This window comes from Echinops telfairi, unplaced genomic scaffold (assembly GCF_000313985.2).
Source record: "Echinops telfairi isolate 266 unplaced genomic scaffold, ASM31398v2 ScPeMD7_7463;HRSCAF=8501, whole genome shotgun sequence".
Taxonomy (NCBI): domain Eukaryota; kingdom Metazoa; phylum Chordata; class Mammalia; order Afrosoricida; family Tenrecidae; genus Echinops; species Echinops telfairi.
In genome coordinates this window covers 8,489,646-8,516,379 of record NW_022111363.1, presented here as the reverse complement: position 1 = coordinate 8,516,379, position 26,734 = coordinate 8,489,646, and the positions used below count along the sequence as shown (strand labels likewise).

The window sequence follows — 26,734 nt, the reverse complement described above, 5'->3', positions numbered from 1 at the left end:
GGGGGGGGGAGCGCTACAAATGCACATACGGGTTTGCTAAGTAAAAACAAAAACGTGGCTTAATGAAATTCACACCCACCAAAAAATCTACAAGGTGGGCCTTTTCCTCAAGTCCCAAGTGGCCCTACACAGAAATCAAAGTCAAAATAAGACAAACGTCTTGAGATTAGCCTATGCTTTAACTTAATCTCCTCCCTTGGCACTGCCAAGACCAAGGCACTGGTAGACAGGCTTGTCTGACTTCTCCCAACATGAGGAAAGGTGCTAAGTACTAGGGAAAAACACCCAAGCTCCCAGCACCTACATAAGCCCTCGGGGAGATGGGCCAGCCTTTCTTTCCACAAGGCTACCACAAGCAATATCGGCCAGGAGAGATGGGAGACTTCACAAGTGTATGATAACAAGTCACCGAGCTGCAGGACCAATTCTCATGGCCTCACAGGACCCATTAGGGCGTAACCTTGTTTCTCTCCCCCCACAAAGCAGGAACTTCTTAGAAGGCATTAAAATTCTTTTATCAACTAGCTTAGCCTGGGACACTGAAAAACCACTGCCGTCTTCAACACACATTTACTTGTAAGCTTACTGCAAGCCAGGCACCAAGGAAACAGCCAAGGAAGAAGACACACCTGGAAACACATACCCCCCACCCTGGGGAGGGAGCCGCACAGAGCTGCTACAGTGCAGGTGGAGCCTGGATAAATGGCAGACCCAGTGGGGTGATTCGCTCGCACCCTAACTTCCATCAGAAATTTTACAATGATATTCACAGAACACAGCTTAAGGGAAAAAAAAGTCATGATTCTAGACTGAAACTACTCTTGAGAGATCAGAAGTCTAAAATCGCTAGTCTTGAGTTTTAGGTTCTCTCTCTGCCCAGCTTCAACACACAGAGGTAAACAAGGGAAGAGGACAAACAAGCAAACAAAGCCCCGTGACGGCTCTGGGAAGGTCCCACGCACTAGCAGGCATTTTCTTCGGTACAGGGCAATGACGGACTCCTTCACCCCCCGGAGGGGCCCCTTCGTCAGCAGGGCGGCGTTGCTCTGGTACGCGTACACCAGGTACGACAGCGCCTCTTGGTACCTTAGGAAACAGAAGAGAAGCAACAGCTGAGTTCCCTTCCTTCGAGCATCCGTGGTTTAGACCTCGCTGTTGCCAGGTCTTCTCAATCAACTTGGCTGTGACCACAGAAAAGTCTTCAAAGTGAGGCAGCAAGGCACACTGGGAAAAGCCTGAGGGCCACAGGCTGCAGCCAGTCCCCACTGTTACGCGGCGGCTGAGCGCCCAAGAGAAATCATGAGAGCTTCCTGGGTCAGTTGCTCCCTTCTGGGAAACAGGCACGGGGAGCAGGGATCTGAGGTCCATGCCTACTCCAAAATCCCATGGAGTCCTTCCCTCGTCATGCAGGACCCAGTCTGCACAGCAGAGAAATAATAACGAGCCTGTCGTTCCTGGAGGGATGACGTGGGGTTCAGACACAGGCTGGAGAGAAGCTCAGGGTAGGCACAGACCCCCACTGGCTTGTGTGAAGAGGTGACTGAGGTGAGTGGTGTGCGGCCAGGGTTCTCAGTATCTGATAAACAGAACCTCCTGACCAATAGTTTCAGTGAAATAAAAGGCCAACATACTTCCCTTTCTGATAGAGTTCCAGGCCTGTGAGGAGGTACACAGACACCTTCCGAAACAAACTGTAATCTTCATGCCACTTCTGAAAAGGAATGTCCACCATTAATGATCACGACCACAATAAACCACGCCTATACTTTGCACCGCAGTCAGCTTTAAATTCAACACCCATTTATTGAGTACATATAACAACAAAGCCGAGAGCTTTCAGATAAAACCTAACCCACAACTTGGAACAGAAGTCTACCTCTGGTTTTAATGTCCATGATATGTTCAGTTCACACGACCTTTAGAATTGATTAGCTTAATTTCCAAGTCAAAAGCATTCGGCTCAGGCTTAAAACAATGTCCTCTCCAGTTTGCACGCCAGCATCCGCAAGGATTAAGATGAGAGGACAAGCCAGTTCCCTGTCACACGGCACAGAGAGGGGGTCATACACAGCACATTCGGGCGACGCACGTCCCCCAGGAAGACCGAGCAGAACCGCCCTCTGGGTGTCCCAGACTGCCATCTTTGCGAAGCAGCAAACGCTGCACTTCTCGGGCTCTTTGACAAACCACAGTGGGCATAGAATACGATTGTAGGTAGACTGCAATGATTTTGGGGGGAAATTTACAGTCATCTATATGCATCTCAAAGCCTACTAGCAAACGATGATATTGATAACAACACAACACATTGATTTCAAGAACCTTAAGCCTAGGCTAAAGACGCCAACTATCCTGAGCTCATGAAAACGTGTCCAATGCTTCGCAGTTTACTTTTGCAAGCGAAGCCTGTCCGTCTGTGACAGCACAACTGCTCCAGTTACGCGGCAGCGCCCCAGCCTCAGGGATGACTGTCCATGCTCCCACACTACCCAGGGGTGCAGGAAGAGAGTTCACCTTGTACTCCTCCATGTTCATGTCCTCCGGACCGATTTCCTTCAGTTTAGCCTGAGCCACCTTCATGATACGGATTGACCTATTGGGGCAGAGTTCACAGGGCAATGGAAGAGGGAAGTGCAAAGTGTTTCCCAAACCAGAGAGAAGAGCTGGTAGGGCCCGATGGCACCTCACCTTTCATCATAGCTGAGATTTTTATCTGCAAACTGCTCCAAAAGGGTCCGCTCCACCACCCTTTTGGGGGCTTCATTTTGGAAAAAGTAGACCAGGACATGCTGAAGGCGAGGATCGCTGTGAGAGGTGGGTGTTTCCTTGGCCAGCTGATAGAGCCTGGAGTATTCTTCGTGGAATGCCTGTGAGACAGAACGGCTGGTCAGAACAGTGTGCTCCGAGGGGCTTCTGCACACAGAAGTTGGTGCCCCCGGTGAGAGCCTCTCAGGACTGCTTTAAGAATCAGGCGGCAGGCGCCAACACAGGGCAGCTCTGGAACCCGTACGCGGCTTGCATGTCCCAGGGCATGAGGCTCCTCCAACATTCTGGCAACGGAGACACTAAAGTGCCGGGATGAACAACTGTTTAGCTTTCATGGTTTCAGGTATATCGAGGAGTTTCACTGATGTGAATTTTCAACATCCACAGACATACAGCGGTGCCCAGGGACCTACTTCCTAACAATCATACCATGGCTCCCTAACTGTACTGAGAGACACCTGCTCACTGCAATGATGGCGCAGCCCTCCTGCGCCCGTGCAGCACAGAATGGCAGGCCCAGGGACAAGGAACACTCGGTACCGGGGGGCCCCTGGCTCGTTACTTGTCAGGAACGGGACAAAGCCAACGTCTTGTTTCACTTCAATGAGAAATCCTCTTAATCACACCCCCTACTCTCCGTCCGTCCGCCCCTCTTACAGAATTAGTGCCTGGATGTTACTCGACCCGTGTTATCAGGATTCGAATGTGAAAAACAGAGATACCTTGATGAGCCCTGCTTCAGACCCATCCCGGTCAAAAGTCTGGCGGGCTTTAGCTATGGCCAGGATGACCCCTTGCATGGCAGGGCTCAGCATCACCTGCCACAGGAAGGCACAAACAGAGAGAAAGGACAGAAGAAAGGTTGAAACACAGCAGGAAAGAGAGGTGAACTCGCAGTCAGCAGCCTGCTCAGCCTCCATTATAAATCACGTGCCATGCACACACCCCGGCATGCATCTCAGCCCTCCACACAAGCTGTCCCTGTCCACCCTCTCTGAATGAGCAGGACGAACAGAGATGTCTGAGCAGGACTCCAGCACAGCACTACTGGAGAGCCAAGTGGAACGAGAGCTCGCGGAGGGGCGTGTCGGAGGGGAGAATTCTGATGCCATACTGTGGGTGGGGCGAGCAGCCTGAGAGCACAGGTGTTTCAGGGCTTTACTACAATGAAGAGTGTCTTTACGCCAGTCTGGAAACTGGAGGCGGCTCAAATGACTTTACGTAAGGTAATCAAAACCTTTCAGTGATGTTTAGAATTATACACACAGAATAAGACACAAACAGACCCCAACAGTGCACGGGAAGCAACAGAAATGTACGGGGCCCAGCAAGACGCTTTATGTGCAGTGCAGACTGACAAAGAGATGGCAACCAACACGGAGATTATGCGGCTTCTTCCGGAAGCTTCAGAACCGAACAGCGAAACTGGAATATTATTTACACTAGGAAGAAAATCAGTGTGCTAAAATCGCCAAAACCAAAGAGGACTACCTTAGAATTAGAAGGCATTTTTCGTTTGGTTGTTGTTCATAATTTTTGTGTGTGTGTAAGGAAATGAACGGAATTCTCTGGGCCATTGAGACTGTGCGGTGGTTGCCGTAAGTAAGTGTATGACTGGGGAGACAGACAGTGGATGGAAGGCTACACTTTTAAGAATGGTGGCTCAGGCTAAAACCAGGTGGGCTTTCTTGTCCATGATTTGTTTCAAGGGGAAAATACTAACTATTGTCGGGCACCTTAAAAGAGTAAAAGCCAGCCACGTGAGGAGGAAATACAGACGAACCACAAACAGCTAACCCTTGCACTTGTCTTTGTACCTCCTCATCATATCCATCTGCATCAGATCTAACCAGAATCCTTCCCACACTGGGAATCTCGACTTCCGAGACCTCAGAGTTAGGCTGGGCAGCGGGCTCTGCTTCATTAACCTGTGGGGGCTGGTCTGACTGTTCTGCAAGCTTTGATTCCTGAGGCCTGGGCTCCTTAGCTTCAGCTTCCTTGAGCTGTGGCAGCAGAATGGAGAGAAAGAGTAAGGGAAAAAGGAGACATGATGAGGGGGTAGTTACATGGAGCAGAGATACAGAATAACAGAAACGTGGAGACAACGGTGACAGTTACTGCTGGAAGCACCAAGTCTCGGACACTCTCACCTCACTCAAGGCTGCTTCCACACCACTCTTCTCGTAGGCTTGGGCCGTGTTAGCAATGGCCTGGGCCGTCTGCTCCTTGGCTATCACAGCATGCTCGGATGACAAACAGCGAGCCCCGTGAGAAGAGGCCACCGAGGGCTCTGAGGAAGCAGGGTACAAAGGTTTGAGCAGCTGATAATTTGAAGAAGAAAAAATCTAGCATACGCCGATGAAAGACAATTAGGATAAATATAACTTAATCCGTAAGCCTCCAACCAAATCTTTAAATAAATTTAAAATATCAATTCAAATAACTCCTCAATACGAATGACGTGAAGGTTTTATTCAATTCGGTGCATCCCCCCAATTTCATGATGCTCCTTTATGTCAAAGCTTTCAATCAGCCAATGATCCTCCTCAGAGAACAGTGCAGGGAGTCCCTGACCTGTGACGTATGTGTGTTCCCACCATCTCTTATTGTAATAGCCACCGCAATACAAGGTAGCAACACATAACTTGCTGATGTTAATGTTCTCAGATGCTCACTCACAGATGGTCAATTTTATGATTTATTTATAAAGGCAAAGGTAACTTAAGGTAACATAATAATGAAAACCTTTTAAAAATGAAGAACGAGGTATTCAATTTTCATCAGAACTGACTTCTAAGGGGGTGGTTATGCTGTAACCGCGTCAGAAGATGGGTAGGGTCTACCTACCAATGTCGTCGTGTCTCTTATGACCTATGTCAATAGGCAGAAACGACACACGCAGTGACGACAGTACTGGGCGCTCGTGTCTGTGGTACCGACCTGCTGCTCACCAGAGCCGCGCGATCAGTGCCCGAGCTGCTCTGTGCGCTAGCACAGCCCTGACTTTCTGAGACCCGTGACACACGCAGACCGCGGCACCCTGGCTCGGGGAGCACAGCACGAGGGCGGTGGATTACCGCTGGGCGGGCACTTCTCGGGTACCTGGTGACGGAGAGAAAGCCTGGGGTGAGGAGCTGGTGGAGGAATCCATCTGAGGCATTTTGCAAGACTGCTCTTCTTCCCACTCCTCCACTTCCTGCTCGAGCCTCCAGCTGTCTTCCTGAATGTAATGCTTCAGCTCCGCAGACAGGGCCTCCAGCTCTTCCAGCATCTGGTCGGACTCATCGGGGCCCGATTCTGGGGAAGAGCAAAGGCACAGCTGACACGGGGTATCGTCCACCACGAGGCCCTGTCTAGGAAGGAAGACCTCTTCTTCTGCCCTTCCTCCAAACCAAAAATACGCACAGAAGACACCAGAAATATCACCAGCATCATGCCAACCACAGCCAGAGAACCCGGCTGTACCAACAGCAAGACACGTGTCGTGTCCATTAAATAACCAAGTGAATGCATGGATGAACAAATGCAGAAGTGCCAAGAGTCAAGACGTGGAATACAGCCCAACAGGGGCAGACACACCACACAGTCTGGAGAAATTCAGAAAACTGCCCTTTTGAACGGGTGCTTCAAGCTCTACGGCTTATCAGTGTAACTCCTAAACCTGTTACCGAGGAGACTGTCCACGGCTCAGGATGGCTAGAGAGGAATCCCTCGCATTCAAACCCTAGTGGTCATCAAGCCAGGCTGGATTCACGGTTAGCCCACCCCTGGGATTTTCAAGGGCTGCTTTCCTGGAAGTAGATCACTAGGCGCTTCTGGGTGGACTTGACTCTCCAAACGTTACTTAGCAGCTCCCTGTGTGAGCTTCTGCACCGTTCAAGGGTGGGTGGGGAACTGCCGCCTCACCGCACACAGCTCGGTACTCTCAGAAAGCGACTGCAGGCACGGTCTGTGGTTCCGATTCGCGGTGACACTGCACACCACAGAAGGAAACAAGGGTTCGTGGTCAGTCGTATTTGCTCATCACAAGCTCTGATGGATCAAAACCCCAGCCACCGGCTCGGGCCTGGCTCACAGAGACCCTGTATAGGGTTTCTTTCTGAGAGCAAACAGATTTAACTTCCTCCTGTGGAGGGGCTGCTGGGTCGGAAATGTCGACTTTGAGGTTAGCAGTTCAATCAACGGTGATGAGCAGGACCCAGCAGTTCCAATCCTAGGACTTTCCCTCTAAAGGACTGACCACAGGGACACTTGGACATGTGCACCAGTCTCCACGGGAGCACTATTCACAATAACCAAAAGATAGAAAGAACGTGGATGTCCGTCAGCAAGTGAATGAACAGAGCGTGGGGCACACAATGGAACATCATTCAGCCAAAGAGAGAAGAGAAGTTCAGACACGTGCTGCAATGCAGAGGAACCACAGAAACTTTAGGCTGAGTGAAACCAGTCAAGTCACAAAAGGCCAAATGCTTTATGATCCCACTGACAAGAAGTATCTGGAAGAGTCAAATGTACAGCGGTCAGTTTATTAGTAGTTGCCAGGGGTAGGAGTGGTCCCGGTGGCATAGTGGGGTAACCTCTCAGGATGCTAACGGTGAGGTTCGCAGTTCAAACCCATCAGCTGTTTCATGGAGGAAGGCTGAGGCTGTCTCCTCCTGCACGGACTGAGTCTCTGGAACTCTAAAAGTAGTTCTACCCTTTCCTACAGGGCTGCTCAGATTGGTTTTGGTTTACCAGGAATGAAAGAGAGGGAAGAAAGAGAAATTACTGCTGAGGGGATACTGGGACATCTGGGAAAGATGAGGGAAAACTTAGAAAGGGGTGGGGGGGACAGCTGCACATATGAATGCAGTTAATGTCGCTGGATTGTGGATATCCAAAAAATGCTGACACGGCCACATTTTGTTACCCATATACTCACCACGATTAAACACAAAACCAAAGCTTAAAACTGTTACGATGGAAACTGACCATGATGTCACAAGGACACTAAATTTCATTTCAAACCTTGAGACCACACCACTGAGGGGTGAATTACCATTAAGAGACCGTGGTCCTCACCCTGGACCCCGACAATCACACCAACAGAGCAGAACACAAGCACGCTCTGAGGGCCACACACGACGCTCTTACTGACACAACTACACAGCAAACCCTGAACACAGGGAAAAGGCTTCCCGTGATCTTACAGGTGAAACGCTGCTCACTCACGGGAAAAGTAACACAGACACACAAAAGGCCTCTCTGCTGTCAAGTGGAGAGCGCCCTGGTGACGCCGTGGGCTCTGCGCTGGGCTGCTGGCAGCTTGAAACCATCTGACCCTCCTTCACGCCTTGTGACAAAAATGAGGCTCTTGGTTCCTATAAAGACATACAGTCTCAGAAAACCTCACGGGCACCTCCACTTTGTCCTACAGGGTCACGATGAGTTGGAATCGACTGCTGGGGTGTGAGTTTGGCTACTCCATTAATTCTGACTTGTGGCGACTCCAGAGGACAGAACTGCGCCCGTTGGTTTCTGAGGCGGTAAATCTTTACGGGAGCAGAAAGCCTCATCAGCCTCCCATGGAGCAACCGGTCGGTTTGAACCAGTGACCTTGTAGTTGGTAGCCCGATGGATAACCTTGCAAGCCACCAAGCTCCTTGAAAGGAGGACAGAAGAGTAGAAATGGAAAATGGCACAGCATTTTGAGACAGAACTGGATCCAGCTCTTGGGCTTGCCACTTAATAAGTACTAGATCTCTGAGTCTGGACACTGGAGAATCTCAGAGCCTCATGCCCAGCTGGAGAGTGTGAACAATAGCAATTTCTGCCCTGCCCATCTCCTTTGTGAGCTACAAGTTATTAGGAAACAAAGTCTGAAAGCATGCTTTAAGGTGTAAGGTACCAATGCAACAAGTGTCACTGTTCTTGGCATTAGAAGTAGTACTATGAGGAGACTGAAACTGCTCAGGTAAACCCACTTTTAAAATTCAGCTCTTCTCCAAAGCATGTAAAATTATGTGGAAAAGGCTGTCATCAAAAAAGCAAGTAACAGAGGCAATTTAAATTATCTATCAAAGGGAAGCTGGTCAGATAAGTTATACTATACCCACAGAATGAAATGACTCTTCGGTTATTGAAAACAATAAGCCAGTCCCATTTATTTAGAGTAAAGCAACTACTATGATGGGTGGGGAAAAACAACAGCAGCGAAGATGCGGAACAGAATATGAAAGTATCCCATATGCACAAAAACAAGGGGGAAAGACCCATAAATAAAATGTAGCATATCCATTTCTTGGAGCCTGCATGGCAAACCTAACAAGGGGACAGACCGTCTGGAAACGGCAAAGAAATGGACTTTTCCTCCTACTCCCTTTCGTCTTCCTGTTGCTGCTGCTGAGAGTCGTTGGCGTGGCTGGTCTTGTGAAATCGTGTCATGTGGCCTCCAGTGTCATTTCTATCGATAAGGAAGGGCCTATTTGCCAATTACTCCTCATCTTCCTCTTGTGTCCAATGCTTGCACTCCAATCACCAAGAATTATCAATGGATGCACCTGATGGCATGCGTGATCAATTTCAGACTGCAGAGGTTGGTAGAGTTCAACGCGTTCATCACTGACCCCAGTGAAAGGTGGGTAAGTCTGAGTAACAGTTCTAGAAACTGATCTTCCTTACAGGTGAATGGATCCTGCCCTGTCACGGTGAGTGCTGTACTTCAGGGGTGACCCTGAAATGCTCTTTTTGACTATGCACGTGACGCCATTCCTTTTTGCCATCCCCAGCGCAGCAGGCCGTATGACGGCCAAGACTAGTCCATCTCAGCTCACCCGTGCGCATGACAATGACCTCTATGGATTTCACTTCACTTACGTTAATAGCTTCGAAATACAGTATTACTTAATAATAATGGTAATACAGTATAGTTGACTTTTTTTTTTTTAAGAAATGTGAGACTTCTGTTCTCTGGGGAGTACAGATGTCCCCACAGCTCCAACGTCTGCTCCAACATTTACCTGCATGGTGGTGGGGCAGCTGGTCATTAATGTACATCAGACAGTAAGCACTGACGTTTCTCAGACCCCCGTAAGAATCCCTTTCAAGTTCTTCCCAGGAAGATTCGGTAACAGAGATGTCGTTGTACTTGAGCCAGATTTGCCGGGGTTGATTATAGATATAGGCCCAGTAGTGTCCAGCATTTGCTTGTCCTTCGTGAACAAGAACCGCATGCAAGCGGTAAGGCACCTGCAAGTCAGAAGGTACATTCTTCAGGTCAGAAAAGTAGTTGATACAGTACAGGTGATTAAAATCACAAATATGCCCAACTATCCGAAATGGGGAAGTAGGCTATTCGCAAATGTGTTAGACAAGGGGCTCGTATCGAAGCGCCTTACTGGTTCAAGATGAACTAACAATTAACAAAGAACACGGCAGTGGAGGCTACTTTGCCTCAGAATCTGAATCTCTAAAACCACACAGATGAGCAGTCTCTTTGAGGAGTCTTCCAACGCTAAACGGCTGCCACGATACATCTAAAACCAACCCAGACCTGCATACGGCTTCCTCTTCTCCCTTCGATTATGTACGCAGTCTACCTCAGAAGTCAATAGTTCCTGGGGGAAAAGTGCCTCCGTTTGGGCCTGGCAAACCTAGCAGTCATCTTATTCTGTGCTTACTGTGCTTGGCGTTAAAACTCACGGGAGCACGTTCATTACGACTCAGTCACGCTCTATTCCTCCTTAGGAGCAATCACTCAGGAACTTTGTCGAAGTCCTGTTGCAATGTGTGCTTTAACACTTGAAATGTATAAATCACACAAACAAACAAAACACAAAGCCCACCCCAAACTCAAACTGCCATCGAGTGAATTCTGACTCATAGCAACCCTTTAGGGCAGAATAAAACCGTCCCTTGGGGGCAATCTTTACAGGAGCAGAAAGCCTCCTCTTTCTCCAGAGGAGCGGTTCGTGAGCTCGAATTGCTGACCTTGTAGTTAGCGCCCAACATAGAACCCCTCTGCCAGCAGGGCTCCTTTCTCCAGATGGGGAAAACAGAGCAACGCATGAGGACTCAATCAATGCTGGGGAAAGAAAATCCACCACGAGATCAAATCCAGCTTCCTCAGTACCTTGACACATTTTGACTGGTGGTAAAGATCTTCTAAAATATAATAACCCTTCAGAAAAATGTGAAAAACCCGGATCTATGTGGTACATTCCTGCTAAGCAACATAAGCGCACTTTGTTGGCAACCCTAAAACAAAGTGCCGTCCAAAGCTGCTCCGTCCACCCACGTGGACATCACTGGCTAAGCCATTTCCCCCTCGGGCCCAGAGTGTTTTCCTAAACAAACGTTTCCCAAGACAGTAAGAACGCCTGCCCGGCTCCCTCTCCTGGGGAGGTGCGCGTTGTCAGAGAACTAAGGGTGGCAGCAGCAGCATGCTGCCGCAGGAACAATGATGGAGGCTCGTGGTCCCTTGGAAAGGATGATCAGCCTCGCTCTGGTTTCCCCCTGCACCACTTCAGTAAACATTTTGTGGGACATTTCCACTACTGCATGAAAACAGACTGTGTGACAGAGCAGCATCTCAGGTTCTAGTGTTGGTACAAAAGAAGGCTGCTTTCTGTGACCTAAAAAAACAAAACAAACTCCCAAACAAAAACCATTTTAAAAATATGTAGATGTTTAAATTTACTCTCATGTCCCTACTTTGTATTACCACTGAACGTGCCCTGACTATCCCCCCCACCCCCCCCGGCCCATTGTCACCCTACCTGACGGAGCAGAGGATCGCAGTACATCTGCTCAATAGTCCGGGTCGCGCTCTCGATACAATTCTTTAAGTCTGTGAAAGAAAGGACCCTTCACATTAGAAATGCGTCATGCCGTGCCACATTGGCAATTCCACACCAAGCAGTAGCAGTGAGCCTGCACCCAGGTGCACTGCCTTCACCCTCACCTGACAGAGTTGCTAGTCCATCCAGTTAGAGGCTTTCAGTTTTAAGGTAATGACCCTGAGGCTTTAAAAATATGTACCTTTAAACAAATAGCCTACAGTGGAAACTGTTCTCAACAATCTTAATGGATCACGAGGGTGCCAAATGCATACGCCACAGACAGGATGCGGAAGGAGAGGAAGTGGGCCAAGTCTCTCAGAAGAAGGATGCAGGAGGAATTTGGAATTTTGTTCTTCTTGCTATTGTTCTACTGATACAGGAAGAAAGGAGGGAGTGCAGGTTCATGTGTGAGCAATGTGACCATGAGGCCAAAGGACTTTGAAGAACAAAATGCTGAATAATTCAACAACACCATTTTACAGGGTTTGAATTGCTCAAACATTCTCTGCTTCACTAAATTGCGCTAATAGACAAGATCTTCAAAGGAGAACGGCAGGAATGCAGAATCTTAAAGGTTGGGTCCAGTGAATTCAGGGCTGGAAGAACCAACTAAGTGATCAGCAATCAAAGGCAAACAATTGGAGCCAAAGCTGGTCAGAGGAACCTACACTTCCTAGAAGCCCGGTTTCCACAGCTCCCCTGTAACGGGGCGGGAACCAATCTTAGGAAAAGTACCGACCGCTCAATATCCTAAGCAAGAAACAAGGTAAAGAGTAATTGCTTGATGGGTTTTGAAAGCACCCACCTTGTATATCTTGCTCAATCTCACTCCGCCATCTCTGGAGGCAGGTCTTTACAAAGTTCATCTCCTCCTCTGTGACTGTTCGAGGAGCTGGCGGGGCGAGTGTCTCCGTGGAGGACCGAGAGGATGCAAGTGGCTTAATCTTAGACTTGAGCAGAGAATCTTCAGGAGAAGAAAAGGTACGTTCAACATCCTGAGAAGAGCTTTCTGCATTTGTACTGAAGGAAGACAAAAACCATGCTCATTGGACAAGGGACAGCGCTGGCCGGGATTACTTTGGGAAGCAAGCTGCTCTATCAAAAAAGGTGGATGTTGCGGCAGAGAGCAAAATGTCTTTACAGGCATTGTCTCATTTAACTGGAACTTGCTATCCTCGTTTTACCATCTACACATAAAACCGAGGTTTGCCGAAATTAAGCCGCTTGGACTTGAGGAGGTGGTAAGCGATACCAGAACAAAACACCACGCGCCCTGCAAGAAGTCAATTCACTTCTGACTCATGACAACCCTACGGGACACGGCAGAACTGGCTCCCTGAGGGTTTCCAAGGCTGCAGGTCTTTACGGGCGCCCAAAGCCTCATCTTTCTCCTGATGTCCCAGCAAGCAACCCACTATGCCACGGGGGCTCTGAGTCAGCGACACAGAGGGTTTAACAGCAGGCCTGCCTGGCTCTATGGCCATGCTGTGCACCATGGACTTACCACACTGCCATCTCACTGAGAGGACGAGGAAGAACAAGAAAAGGGGATGCTGGGGCCGGAACCGTTCAGAAATTGACTACATAGTCACCCAAATGCAACCGAGAAACCCAAGAGGGCTTCAACTTTTTGAAAATATCCTGGGGGGAAAAAATCATCATCCTTTCATTTAATTTCCCACAAACTTTGAAGCCCTCTGCCCCTGGTCTATCAAATCCATAAAGTGAACTCAGGAATATGAGGTAGGACCTTGGAAGAGAACAGAGAGAATGCTCACAGCCAGACAATTCCAGCGCTACCCAAATCCATCCTTGTTTAGTTAATTCTGATCCACTGCCCCACAGAGTTCCCAAGGGTGTGAACTCTAAGGAAGGAGAATGTCTCATCTCTCTCTCTCTCTGAGTGACTGGTGGATATGAAATACTAATCTTGACGTTTCAGTTAGCAGTCAAGCACTTAACTAGGGTGCCACCATCCAACCTGCACCCCCACCACCTCTAACAAAAACCTACTGCTGTCGGGTTGATTCTGACACTGTAACCCCAAATAGGATTTCTGAGACTATCCATGTTTACGGAGCCAACGGTCTCACCTTCCTCCTTTGGAGCAGTTGGTGGGTTTGAACGGCTAACTTTATGGTGAGCAGTCTGACACCGCATATCTCATGCTGCAGTGCCCCTTCCAACTCTACCACTCCTTGCTGAGATACAGGAGAACGTTATTAGCCTCAAGTAAGGACTCTAGTATTTCTTCCCCCAAATTTACATCTCTCTTGTAATAAAATAAGCGCAGCAGCGAATTGGCATATGTTAATTAACTAGTGTCAAACAGAATATAAACTGCACACACGAGGGGACATCATGGGAATGTGCCGGTGGTGTAGCAGGTCACTTGCTGAGCTGCTAATTGCAAGGTTAGTGGTTCAAAACTACAAGTCGCTCTGCAGGAAGAAGATGAGGCTTTCTAATCCTGTAAAGTTAGTCTCGGAAATCCATAGGGGCAGATCTACCCTGTCCTATAGGGTCATTTTGAGTCGACTCAATGGCAGTGAGAGGATAAGCCAAAAAGTATGTTGGCTACAAAGTCATGGAGACCTTCTGTTGTTGCTAGGTGCTGTGGAGCCGGTTCCAACCCATAACGACCCTACACACAAAAGACCCCACACACTGCCCAGGCCTCACAGTGGTCCCTGTGCCGAGTCCATTGGTGCAGCCACTCTGTCCGCGCATCTCGTTGAGGGCCCTCCTCTGTCACTGCCCCTCCACTTTACCAAGCAAGATGTCCTTCTCCAAGCACTGGTCTCTCCTGATGGTACAACCAAATATAGAAGCCGAAGCCTTGCCATCCCTGCCCCTTAGGAGCACGCTGGCCGTACTTCTTCCAAGACACATCTATTTGTCCTTTTAGCAGTCCACGGTACTTTCAGTATTCTTTCCCACAATTTGAATGCACTGATTCTTTTTCAGTCTTCCTCATTCAATGTCTAAGTTTCATACACACATGAGGCAGTGGGAATACCAAGGTTTGGGTCAAGCACAGCTAAGTCCTCAAAGTAACATCCTTGCTTTTCAGGACTCCAAAGAGGTTTTATGCAGCAAACTTATCCCATACAACTCGCCTTTTGATGTGACTTGCTTCCATGAGCACTGCTTCTGGAGCCAAGCAAGAGAAAAATCTTTGACAACTTCAAACTATTCTCCATTTATCATGATATCTTCGTTCAATAAAGATCTCCATACATTTTTATATTTTTGTTAAAAACTAGGAGGACGAGGTTTCCGGATGAAATTCTCCTGGGACAGCCCTTTCTACCCTCAAAGAATGCACAGGTACCCCTGTCGTGTTGCTGAAATATCCTGGCTTTTTCTCACCAGCGTAGTTTTCTATCTTAAATCTTCTCCTGAAAAAACTCCTGATTGCCCTGTGTACTCTGAGAAAAATCTAATTTGTAATCTCCAGAAACAGTTTCCACAGCCTTCTGAGCTGAGCTCTGCCTCGAAGAGAACTTCCCTGCAGGTCCCTGGTTCTGACGGAACCCTGCTCTCTGGATTGTAACGGCAGACCCACAATGTGATTCCTTCCGTAAAGTCATGTTCATCAGCTCGGATCTTGCTTAAAAGACTGATGCAACGAGCAGCTCTGTGAACTAGCTGATCCCCGCACAAAGCTCTTGGCACCCATCCGGCCGAAAGCTGATTGACCAAGATGTTTGCTAAAAAGTGAAGCCGCCGAACCATGAGTGTAACACCAGAAGCTACACAGTATCAATGCTAAGTGGACTGTCTCAACATGAGCCACAGTTTCTTCATTCAACAAGATCAACATTCTCCCTTCTCTTGACTCATTTTTGAGCTCTGCTTGACATTCCTAAAAACACTTGGTCCCTCTGAAAACTTGTTTTACGTGGGGCAGCATTCCGGCAAACTTGTTGTAAAGCTTCAATGATTTGAGATGTCCACTTGAGTTTTGTGAAAAAATTAGATGGTGAGTCCTGACCTCATTTTTTTTGGGGGGTGGGGGCGGGGGGCATGGCACAAATAATATACTTTTGCTTTAAGGTACCCTCATGAGATTAATGCATGGAGGGGCAGCAAACAGAGAGGAGCGGCACAGTGGCTGTAATACACAACTGTGAGGACGGCCAAGGACAGGGCGGTGCTTCACTCCGCAGGACGTAGAAGGTTGCTGCGGGCAGGAAGTGACTCAACAGTGTCCAGCAACAGAAACAGGACCCAGACCAGTATACGAGTCCGCGGACCTGCCTGCTGACTGAAGAGACACAGCAGGAGCCTCGAACCGTCATGGGAAAATGCCGTGATCTCTTAGTTCCATGAACTTTCTGAAGGCTCCTCCTGTTTAAAAGCGTTTTTGTTTGGCCTGAACTCATGCATGTATGAACTAACTGGAAGTCTAGTAGCAAACGGTTTTGACATGGCCTTGTAAACAAACTAGCAGGTCTTAAAATAAGCTTTTGATTGCATTTCGGTTTGTTTCATAGCAAACCTCAGAAGATGCAAAATTTCCTGTAGTTTTGACTTCAAAGAAGTTCTCTTCCTCCCTACTCCCCATACATACAAAAGAATGGAGGAAAAATCTCTTTTCTCCCAGGACACAAGTAAAATAAAAAAGTAAACCCACCACAAGAAGGAGCATGGGTACCTCAAGCTCAGAAAAGCTTGAACAGCCGTGCAGGCACACATATCCACACTATGATGTCAACGGTCTTATTCTATCAGGCAGGTTTATTTTACTCCATTAAAGAGTCTGCTGGCAACCCTGTCCCCCAACATTATGAAGAAAGTAGATCACCTCTAAACCTACCCCCAAACCCTAGAAAGAATGAAAAACATTTGCTATGTTCCACCAGATATGTGGTCTGGAGGTGCCTGTCGCTTTGAACCCGCTCAGCTACACCTCAGAAGAGAGGCCTGGGACCGACTTGCGTTTCGATTATAGCCGAGAAAGCACTGGGGAGCAATGAGAAGAAATGGGGTAGCCATGAGCTGAAATGGAGTCCCCTCCACCACACCCAGAAATGTTCCTCTGTGCCCGCTTGAATGAATGAACGAATGAAACATTGGCCCGTGGAGGTAGGGGCTGGAGAGATGGTGAGGTTTCTTAACACACAAAGCGTTTTCTTTCGTTACCTTGTCTCGGAGGTCTGGTCAGAAACCGGGCCGTGCAGTGAAGACAGTGGTGGTGCCACCCTGGAGTCCCTCTGAGATGGAGAGTTTTCTGAGGCAGGTTTGGTGCTAGCAAATTCAATCACGTACTTTAACATGTCCGGGAGAGGAAACCGAGCTGGGCCGGAGCCATACTTCACATACCTAAGAGAAGGACATGGTCCTTTACTGACCAGGTCTGTCTTGTGTTTTGAGACATGCTGGCACGTTAGCCACAGGGAGTCCTAGAGGCCAACTAATACGTCCTACTAGGTTACTCTAGGTAATTTTCACACCAAGCATTCTCAGCTGTCACACCACCCAGTGGAGAGCATTTCAAATGAGCATCTACTTATAGTCACGCCGGTTATGCTTCTTAACCTGTCATACTTAGTTTCTGGTCCTAAGAGAGAAAATTCTGTTTCTTAAGAAAAAGAGACATAGGCACCCAAATCAGAAAACCTTCTAGGACCCAATGGGTGTTCTGTGCTACCTTTCAGACAAACTGCCTTGCAATTTAGAAAAACTACACGAACTAGGAATGGGAAGCAGATGTTGATAAATGTAGGAGTTTCATAAAATCCAGGCAAAAATGATTGAAGAGTTCTTTAGAATTATTAAATAATAAACACCTTCAAGTATGTGACCAACGTCATTGACAAATGATTGTAACACAAGGGGACTTCCAACAGCTTTTACTTCTTTTAACTTCCATTGTTATACCAACGCTTAAAAGCCCCTCATAGTACCCAACCTCCTGCCATTTACTAGCACAGGTTAGATTCAGAGACTGACTTCATGAAATTTATAGTTCACTATAAACCCTAGAGTTTAAACTGTACAATCATCAAAAGGGCCACCCTATAATCAAACTGGTATGAATAACCTCAAAATTCTGAGATTTCATTTTATATAAAAGGCCAGAGTCACGCCTTATTTTTCTTCTCTGAATATACCGGGGAAAAGAACTCAATTCCAAAACTAAGAACAACTGTTTGTTTCCATGTAAGAAAGGATGTTAACGAGAAGTGGAAATACTAGTGAAAAATAAAGTATATGAATGCAACCCAAAGTGAACCGCACGTTAAAGGGCACACAGCACAAGCATGTCCCAGTGTGCAAGTGGACAGGACAGGACGGTGGGGAAGAAGAGGCAGGCCACAGACACAGACTCCACTGAAAGCATCTGAAGACAGAAGGGTGGAGGAACTGCAGAGAAACGGCCCATTCCTTCCAAGCGTCTCCGTGTCTTCATTCTACCTATTACCAACTGGAAGTGCGTCTCACCCTTCAAGATGTGCCTTCTCGATGACCTCTTCCTCAGTGCCCATCTCCCAAACGCTGAAAAGCACGCCTCCCACGCGGAACCCTCAGTGCTTGGATTGAACCCCTCTCATCAACACCAGAGCAAGCACACGGTTCACGTGTGTCTTTGTAAGTACTCTGTGCTTGTTCAATTAATCAATACATAATGGGCATGGTCCAAAAAAATATTTTCCTACTACAAATTTCAGATTCAATGCAGTTACTGATACTGGGATAGATATAAAGCCATCATGTTACAACTTTATCTTCCTCAGACTCATTGCATTTTAATATGAAACTTAAATCACTTCACAGGAAAACATTTTCCCTTAGAAAGATACCTTCAATTTTATAAACCCATTTTCTTTTTCTTACATTGACTTGAATTCCCTTAGACAACTTTTAGAAGCAACAAGCTCACGCATTATTGATCAGAGCAAAAATGGTTCCCAAAAAGACATTTTCAAATGATCAAAACTGAGTAGACATGGTAAAATAAAACCTTACCACAGTGTTCAGCACACCAGAAAAGTCTTCTACCTCCCACCTCAGTGCTGCTACTTAATGGTATCCATTAAGTTTCTGTTTATTTCCCCAGAAGTGTACTACACATGTTCAATTAGAGAGGTGTAACTTGTTTAAAAAATACAAATGATCTAAAATTTAAGTAAACTTATTTAAAGACAAAGCCAATATATCAGTCTACAGAAAATGTTTTTATATCTAATTCAAAATCTAGGTAAGTCAGAATAATGCTTTGTTTAAAAAAAAAACGAGGTAAACAAACCAAAAACCCCCCTCACTGCCAGTATGTCGGTTCTGACATAGAGTACGGGAGCAACATCCCGACCTGTCTCCCATGGAATGGCGGGTGCATTTGAGCCGACCCCTTTGTGCTTAACAGCCCAGAGCAGGACCCACGACACCACCAGAACGCCTTAGAGCGCCTAGTCAATTACTGGTGAAATACATGTTTTTTGGGCAATAAAACATCAGGTATGTTTGGTTCAACAACATCTGAAAATGTCAAGCCTTCCTTATAAACACTAATTAAAATTTTAAAATACTTCCCCATTTGGAATCCTGCAATTCATTGCCAGGACAGTCTTTGAGAAGAATCAATTCTTAGCTCAAATCTATAATAAGACAAATGGGTAAGCGGACACAATCCATCTCAGATTATCTTACTGAATAAAAAAGAGGAAGCTGATGGGAAAACCAAGACAAACTAAACAAACTATTGGTTTGTTTAGGCGGGAAAAAAGCATTGACAGTATTTACGATTCACTTAACTGTGAAGTCAATGAACTCTACCCAGCCTAGAGAGAAATCACAGAGATTTCTCCGTAGGAAGTCACCGTGAGACCGCAGAAATAAAAACAAAAACAGCAACTACAACAAAAAACAGTGCAGATTTCTTTGTTAAGAGAAGACTTTTTTTGTTTTTTGCTTTTTAAGGGAAAAGACTTTGTACGTGTCCAAAATGCTAAGCACTGCTCTCGGTTGAACAGCACTGCTCCAGGTGGACAGAGAAACGGGTGGGTGGGGTCGCAGTTATTCCTCCTACATCTGTGGGGAAAAAAATGGCACAAGAAGCAGAAACCCTACAGTGCTATGAAATCTGAACTTGAGTTCTTCTACAGTACATGGCCCCCAACTCCCTGTGTGGTCTTACGGCAAGATGGCAGGCACCCCGCACCCACCCTCTACGATCGAGACACAGACAAAACAGAGAGGGACACGGAGGGGCCTGTAATCAATGTAATGGAACATAGCATGTGTTGAATGCACATCTGATTTCCTGCTCTGTAATCCTTCACCCAATTTTCAAGGAAGAAAAAAACCCCCAAACTACCTGTTAGTCCTAAGCTCCCCAAGACTACTGTTAGCTCATGAAAAGACTAGCTTACCACAAAGATTGCATCATTCTTAGAGAACAAAAAAACTTCCTAGCTATTTAAACATAGGTACAAAGACGACTGTACCCTAGTTAAAACTTTAATATTCTGGTTAAAACCATGAATTAATTTTGAAGTATAAGAAAGGTATCTGATTTTAATTTCCACTCTTTTACATGTCTAAGTACAAAAGTACTGACGATGACTCACCTTTCCAGTTTTTGCTGCAGAACTTTTATTTCTTCCTTCAACTTTCGAATACTCTCTCTCTTACTTCGAATAAGCTCTTTGCTCCTATACATGTACCTAGGCAAGTAACAATGCCAAAAACACAATATATATGTTAAAGCAGTCTTGGACACACATCTCAGCAAACTAGCAATACAAGAGCAGTTCTTCAATGAAACAAGTCACCTCGGAACATGGACAGCCTACAACACTAACTGCTAGGGGTGCAGGCCCACACGTTCCCCCGACGTCAGGGTCAGGCCAGGACGACCTCTTGCAGGCCTTCTCGTGACGAAATGGAAAGCAGACACATCACACAGGAAGAAGTAAAACTTCAGCTGTAGACGGTCGGGTCATTATTTATATATTCCCAACGAATCTACAAAGTCTCAAGAACTAATAACACAAATTTTGTGAGGCCAAAAAATACACAATTTTTAAGAAGAAAAATGAATTATTTCTACACATACTAAAACAAGGAATTGACAAGTGGAATTTTTAAGATGCCATTAAAATAAGGTAAAAAACCTTATGTATGTAATGACTAAATATGTAAATTTAGTCAAGTACGCAAAAATCATGTTCATGGACAGACAGAATTACTATTGTTACGATGGCCACCAATTATCCCCAAATTGATCTATAGATTCAATGTAATCCCAACAAAAATTCCAATAGCTGTTTTGTAGAAACTGACAAGCTGACAAGTAACACCGGTGTGAAACAATATCGAATCGTTAAAACACTTAGAAGATGGCCAGTGTCTGGTTTCAAGACTTACATTAAAGACACAAAAACAAACATAATATAGCACTGGCCCAGGAACAGGCATACGCAACAATGGAAGAACAGTCCCGACACAGGTCCGCACATGTATCTTTGATTCATTTTTCACAAAAGTGCCAAGGTAATTCAATGGGAGAAAGAGATGGCTTTTCAGCAACTAGGGTTGGAGCAATTAGACATCCATATACTGCTGCCACCCTCAAAACCAAAAACTTGTATAAAATTACTCACAACAGTTTTATTTATAATTGGCTGCAACTGGAAATGTCTGATACGTACTTCAATCGATGAACAGAAAAAAATACTACAATCTATCCATTCAATATAATACTACCACCAACTGGCCTCACGTTGATGTCTATTCATACTAAGGAGCAAACTATTGGTTTACACAACACTGATGGATTTAAAAAACATTACTCCAAGTGAAGAAGACACAAAAGGGCACTACATATTATTGTCATAAAAATAACATTCTAGAAATGACAAAACACAGGCCAGAAATTAAGTGCGTAGTTACAAGACTTGTGGATGGGTGAATGGACATGAATGTAGTGAGGCCCCAAAAGAGATTCTGAGATGGAAATATCTTCATCTTGAAAACCCATAGGCTGCACACCTAAGAATGGTGACAATTCGTACTATACTTTAATAGACTAGACTTAAAAGTCTAAAACATAAGCTCCATCTGCAATTTTTTCTTCTTCAGTAATACAGAGCTACTATTCATCTTGACACATCATGGACACTCCACATACTGTTTGTGTTAGGCAGGGTTCTCTAGAGAAACAAAACCACTTATGATTATATATAAATATATGGATAGATTTATACAGCACAAAGAAATACAACAGCTAGTTAGCCCACACAGCAGCACAGAGGGCTCAGTTCAACTCACTTCCATGGAACAGTTAATAATACTAGAAGTCCTGCAACTCTAGAGGGCTGCTGGGTCCAAGGTCAAGGAAAACAGACAGCTGAGTCTTCCCTCGTGCAATGCAAGCAGTCAGCCCATAGGCAGCAAACAGCAGGGCTGGTCACCAACAGTCAGCAGCTCAGGAGCTTAGCGAAGCAGGCCCGGATGGGACATCAAACTCAAGAAATGCAAGACAGGATCCACCAGCCTCAAGCTCAAGTGATGTGTACACACCAGCAGTGTGGCAAAGCAGGTCTCGAAGGAACCTCAAGCTCTAGCAACATGATCCACAGGTTGGCTATCCCACAGGTAGTGTAGCTCACACAAGTTGAGGCAGAAAACTAGCTAAAGCAGCCACACACTGGTCCAATCACCAGAGGGCAAGAGAGAGAGGTGGGGCTTGCCAAGCCATTTATCTCTTTGTTCTTCAATCAAACAGTGACCCTATTAATCCCACATGTTCCTATTAACCAGGTTAGCACAATAAACACCTATCACAGTGTCCTTCAACCCCAAAGTAACAGGGTGTTTGCCTGAAACCTAGTTAAGACTTAAACTATGGTCCACAGGTTAGAAGCATCATTAGCACAGCACTGGGAGCTGCTTAGAAATGCAAATTCTTGGGCCCCACTAAATCCAAATCTTCGTATTACTCAAGGTCTCCAAATGATTCCTATTCACATTAGTCAGCATAGGCTAATTTCTATTGTGTGTAAGTGTGTGTGTGAGAGAGAATATATCTACACATACTCATATTAGACATATATCTATACATACATACATATTATACACACACACACACATATATATCAGAAAGACACCAAAGCACTCACCTGTCTATATAAATGATCTGAGGAAATTCCAGCTTATTGTGAATTTTCTCTGGCTGACCAAGGGATTGATTGAACTCAAATCTTGAGAGTTCAAAGGTCAGCACTGGAGGTAGCTTTGTAAACCAACACTATGTCAGAAGTAGAAATGTAGAAGAAAAGAATTTTAATTTTAGCAAATGGCAACAGTCAGAGATTTAAATTATCCGTCATCAAGTTTTCTTCTTTAGGATCATGGAATTTACACTTAAACTCACGCTATTTTCCATCCCACATACTAAGGAAATAGCCATGTAGATGGAAGCTCTTAAAAACAGATCATCACGCATTCCTCCAAATCCGATACGAGGCAACCAATAGCAATTTGCCCAACCACCATCCTCAGAAACCACCACCCTCAACTATGCAAGCTGAACCAAGAATCTAGACACCTGAGTAGATCAGCCACATTCAAAAAGTATTCCAAGGTCTAAAAAACAGTGAGCTAAATAGAATTCTCAATCAAAGGTTTAGAAGAGTTGACCTAAGCAACATACAACAAAGAGAAGACACACTGTCTCTAAGAATCAGATAAAACGAGCAATATATACAAACATATATGTATTATATACCATTTACTCAATTAACCAAAATTTAGATTTGCCCGTATAGCTAAAAAAGAACCCTAAAATAGTCTCATGTTGTAATTTCTCAAGTTTCCAAGAAATTCTTTTAAGTCCAAGAATTTACAAATGTATCATAAGGAATCCAGTCAAATCAACTTACCATACTATACTCGAGGATTAGCCGAGGCAACCTAATTTTACCACAAAAACTGCATTAAAAATGAGCTGAAAAACTCAGCTTATACACTAGTACACACGGCATAATGCTTCCTTGAATTTCAAGAGAAGAAAGTACTGACTTCTATAAAATATTCCTACTGTCACTTCTAGACTAGGAAGGCATTTCTGTTCAATTCATCTGTATGTCAGAGATTCATGTGAACAGCTTTAAAATGTTCCCTTTGCCAGAGATGTACAGGGCTACCACTTTCCCAAGCCCATCCGTACACTGTTGCCACTCCAAGGTGCTGCTTCATCACTGCACAACGCTTTTCCCTTACCCTCCAGGCTCTCCTTTCTCGTTTGCAAAAGACAGAGCTCCCTTTTGTGAGTGAGTACGTCCTGTCAGCAGGCAGTGCAGATGATACACATGTGTACCAGCAAAAAGTTGTTCTTTTCTTGAAAAGCTAGAGGCGTGATTCACTATCCCAGTTCCATCACTGTTCTAGAGTTAAAGTTCTTCCTCTAGTTTCGGTTAGACTCTTGCATCTAACTCAGAGAAAGTTTTCCTTTCTCCTGTAGTAACCACGGAGATGGATTCCTAATGTAAGCCTCAAATGTTGCTCAACATGCATGATGAGAGGCGAGCCAGCCACTCTGTGTGGTGCTGACGATCTGCTACACATGCCACTCCATCTTCATCCACTGGGACCTCAAGACAGCAATTCCCTTGCTCTCCCCACCTTTCAAACCCCACGGAATAAAATGAGTGACTACAAATAAATCTGTAAGAGCTTAAAAGCAAAGGCAGAATTACAATTGCAACAGCAAATACTATATAGGGAAAAGATTCTAAATGGCATACCATAGGTGTTAAGCACTGTACTTTTACCCTCCGAAAATATGGAGGCAGTGGGCTCTCCCTACTCAGGTACAGGTAGGCTTCAACAGAAAGAGAGAAACTTGATCATACTTAAAACATCAGAAGCAGCATATAACCTTTAAATGATAAACTCAGTTTCATAGTTAATAATTTATTTATCAAAGCACTCCAAGACTCACTGACTCATACCAACTCATGGGAGACTGAAGACAAAACCGAACTGCATTCAGGGGACAGCTTACTATGTGTGGGAAATGAGTCTGCCGGAAGCTCAGTCCTGCTGACCTGGCTTCATCGCTGGCGTCAAAATGTCTAACTTACCTCTTGCCCATATTTCACTGAATGATCAGAAGGATCAACGTCACCTTCCACCATGGCCCCTTCCAAACATTCGTCTAGGTTGCGATAACCGTTTACCTGAAGAGGATACTGGCCGAAGGTCTCATTGTTACAAAAGGGCTTTCCTAGGCAAAGAGAGGGAGATTTTTTTTTTAAAAAGACACAATCACATTATCTATAATCTCGTTTCTGATACCATGGAGAGTTATCTTCTTAAATTCTCTACTTCCTGAAACTCACTAGGAGGGTTCTGAAGTTTGGGGTCACCACTAACGAACGAGTGGATCCAGGCACTGATCATTAATATCACAAACAGAGAGATAAACAGGTATTAGGTATCCGTAATAGAACAACATCACACTCCCTGTGAATTAGGCATGCCAGAAAGGTAATCTAACCAGAATCTGGTCAAACCTCGAGATCCAACTACTAGTGTCTGGGAGCAGCAGTGGAGTAAAACCTGCTAAACTATCACGGACATGCTCGGCAAGATTCAGACTGAGAACCACCCCAGAAACACCAACTCTACTTCTTCAAAATGGATAGGCATGCCAATGGACAAAGGACTTGGGGGGAGCCCACAAATTTCTGATCTACCAACCAGCCATATGTGAACACGGACTAGATACTTGAGTTTAAGAAAAACTGAGTTTTTGTGATGGATCGTGGCATTGGGTCACGCTTTCAGAGAATGTGGGCGAGGACAGAGTTGATGGGGACTCCATGGGGAGTGGCCGCAGGGCAGGTGGTTGGTGGGAACATAGGCGTTTTTATATGGCTCTATTTATACATGTCATATCTGTAGCTCTGATAACAGCTCTAAAGTAGACAAAGGCTCTTGGCTGTCTAACTCAAGAAAATCTTTTGAGACTGGTTACTCCACCAGAAACAGTAACACAGACCTTTGAGAAACATCCCCAAATATCCGACATTGATGCCAAGATTTGGGCTGAGCACATATTGTGCAATCTAATCGAACAACTCGGAGGTAAAGATGGTCCTCATTTTAACAGAGGAAGAAACCAAGGTTCCAAGCGCTCACCCAGTTTCCACCTAACTCTGCAGACAAAGAGGCAGACCAATACAGAGACCTGGATTTTCCTGAGATTGCTTCCCCCAGAGAAAACCTAGCCAGCACCACCACCTGCTGGTCACAGAAAGAAAGATGCAGCCCCACGCCCCAGGCGCTGACGTAAGACTTAGCAGGGCACTTACCGTCACGAACCCCTTCGGTCAGGAAAGTACCATAGAATAGCTGCACCATCGGGTTCTCGGACCTACTGCTGCTGGCACCGCTGCTTTCGGAGAAGGAGACAACTGTGTCATTCTGATCAGATCTGCACCATGGTTTGCCCAACCTTCACTGAAACAAGGACTGCAGTGCCAGCAGTCCCCACAGAGCCAGATGACACTGCATGGGTTCAATTCAAACACTTCCTGCACAAATTCATGTCTACATTGTGCAGAGTTCTGGATCCTTAGCCTCAAGGAGCTGAAAGCTCAAAGGGAAAGCCATATATAGAGACATGCATGTATCTGTACACATTGTGTATCTACATCCATATCTGACAGCTGTATGTATACAGGGTACAGAGGTAATGTAATGGTAGAGGTGATGGACCCTTTGTACAATTTTACAAATAAATGCAGGGATTTTCCAACGGCCTAGAATGGAAGTAGCTTTCCCCCCACATGCCCACCTTAAATTATTTCTACATGAAGTTGCTATTTGTGAAACTATTTGATGACACAATTCTTCTACCTAGAATTAAAAACACTTAGACAATTTGTCAACATCTGTATGAGACAAGGGACACACAAATTCTCTGCCCTGCTGGTTGTTAAAATGACTAAAATCTATCCTCTACAAATTGGTCTTAACTTAAATGTCATGTGTCCATAACTGGTCCATCAGGTTCATAGCTGGGGTTTGACTTCTACAGCACAAGCTCTGCCTTTGACAAAACTAAGAATTACGACGGTCCTTTTAGTTAAAGAGCAACAATTGGTAGGCTAAGATCACTCTGTCGTTGA

General features: G+C 45.6%; 1 protein-coding gene across 5 annotated transcripts in view; it reads right to left on the bottom strand.

Moving 5' to 3' along the window:
* Positions 1–26,734, bottom strand: part of USP28 (ubiquitin specific peptidase 28) — a 44,688-nt gene that overhangs the window by 3,423 nt on the left and 14,531 nt on the right. The window contains exons 2-17 of one of the 5 annotated variants that reach the window (XM_045283627.1): positions 25,916–25,995; positions 24,683–24,825; positions 22,718–22,845; positions 20,165–20,260; positions 16,737–16,916; positions 12,394–12,608; positions 11,526–11,596; positions 9,768–9,996; positions 5,869–6,063; positions 4,917–5,056; positions 4,584–4,769; positions 3,489–3,584; positions 2,689–2,867; positions 2,515–2,593; positions 1,632–1,711; positions 963–1,086 (exon numbers count right to left, since the gene is read on the bottom strand). In XM_045283627.1, coding sequence (XP_045139562.1) covers positions 963–1,086; positions 1,632–1,711; positions 2,515–2,593; positions 2,689–2,867; positions 3,489–3,584; positions 4,584–4,769; positions 4,917–5,056; positions 5,869–6,063; positions 9,768–9,996; positions 11,526–11,596; positions 12,394–12,608; positions 16,737–16,916; positions 20,165–20,260; positions 22,718–22,845; positions 24,683–24,825; positions 25,916–25,964 — 2,190 coding nt within the window. In that variant the 5' untranslated portion in view covers positions 25,965–25,995. The other 4 variants (XM_045283629.1, XM_045283628.1, XM_045283626.1 and 1 more) reach the window with 4 other exon arrangements.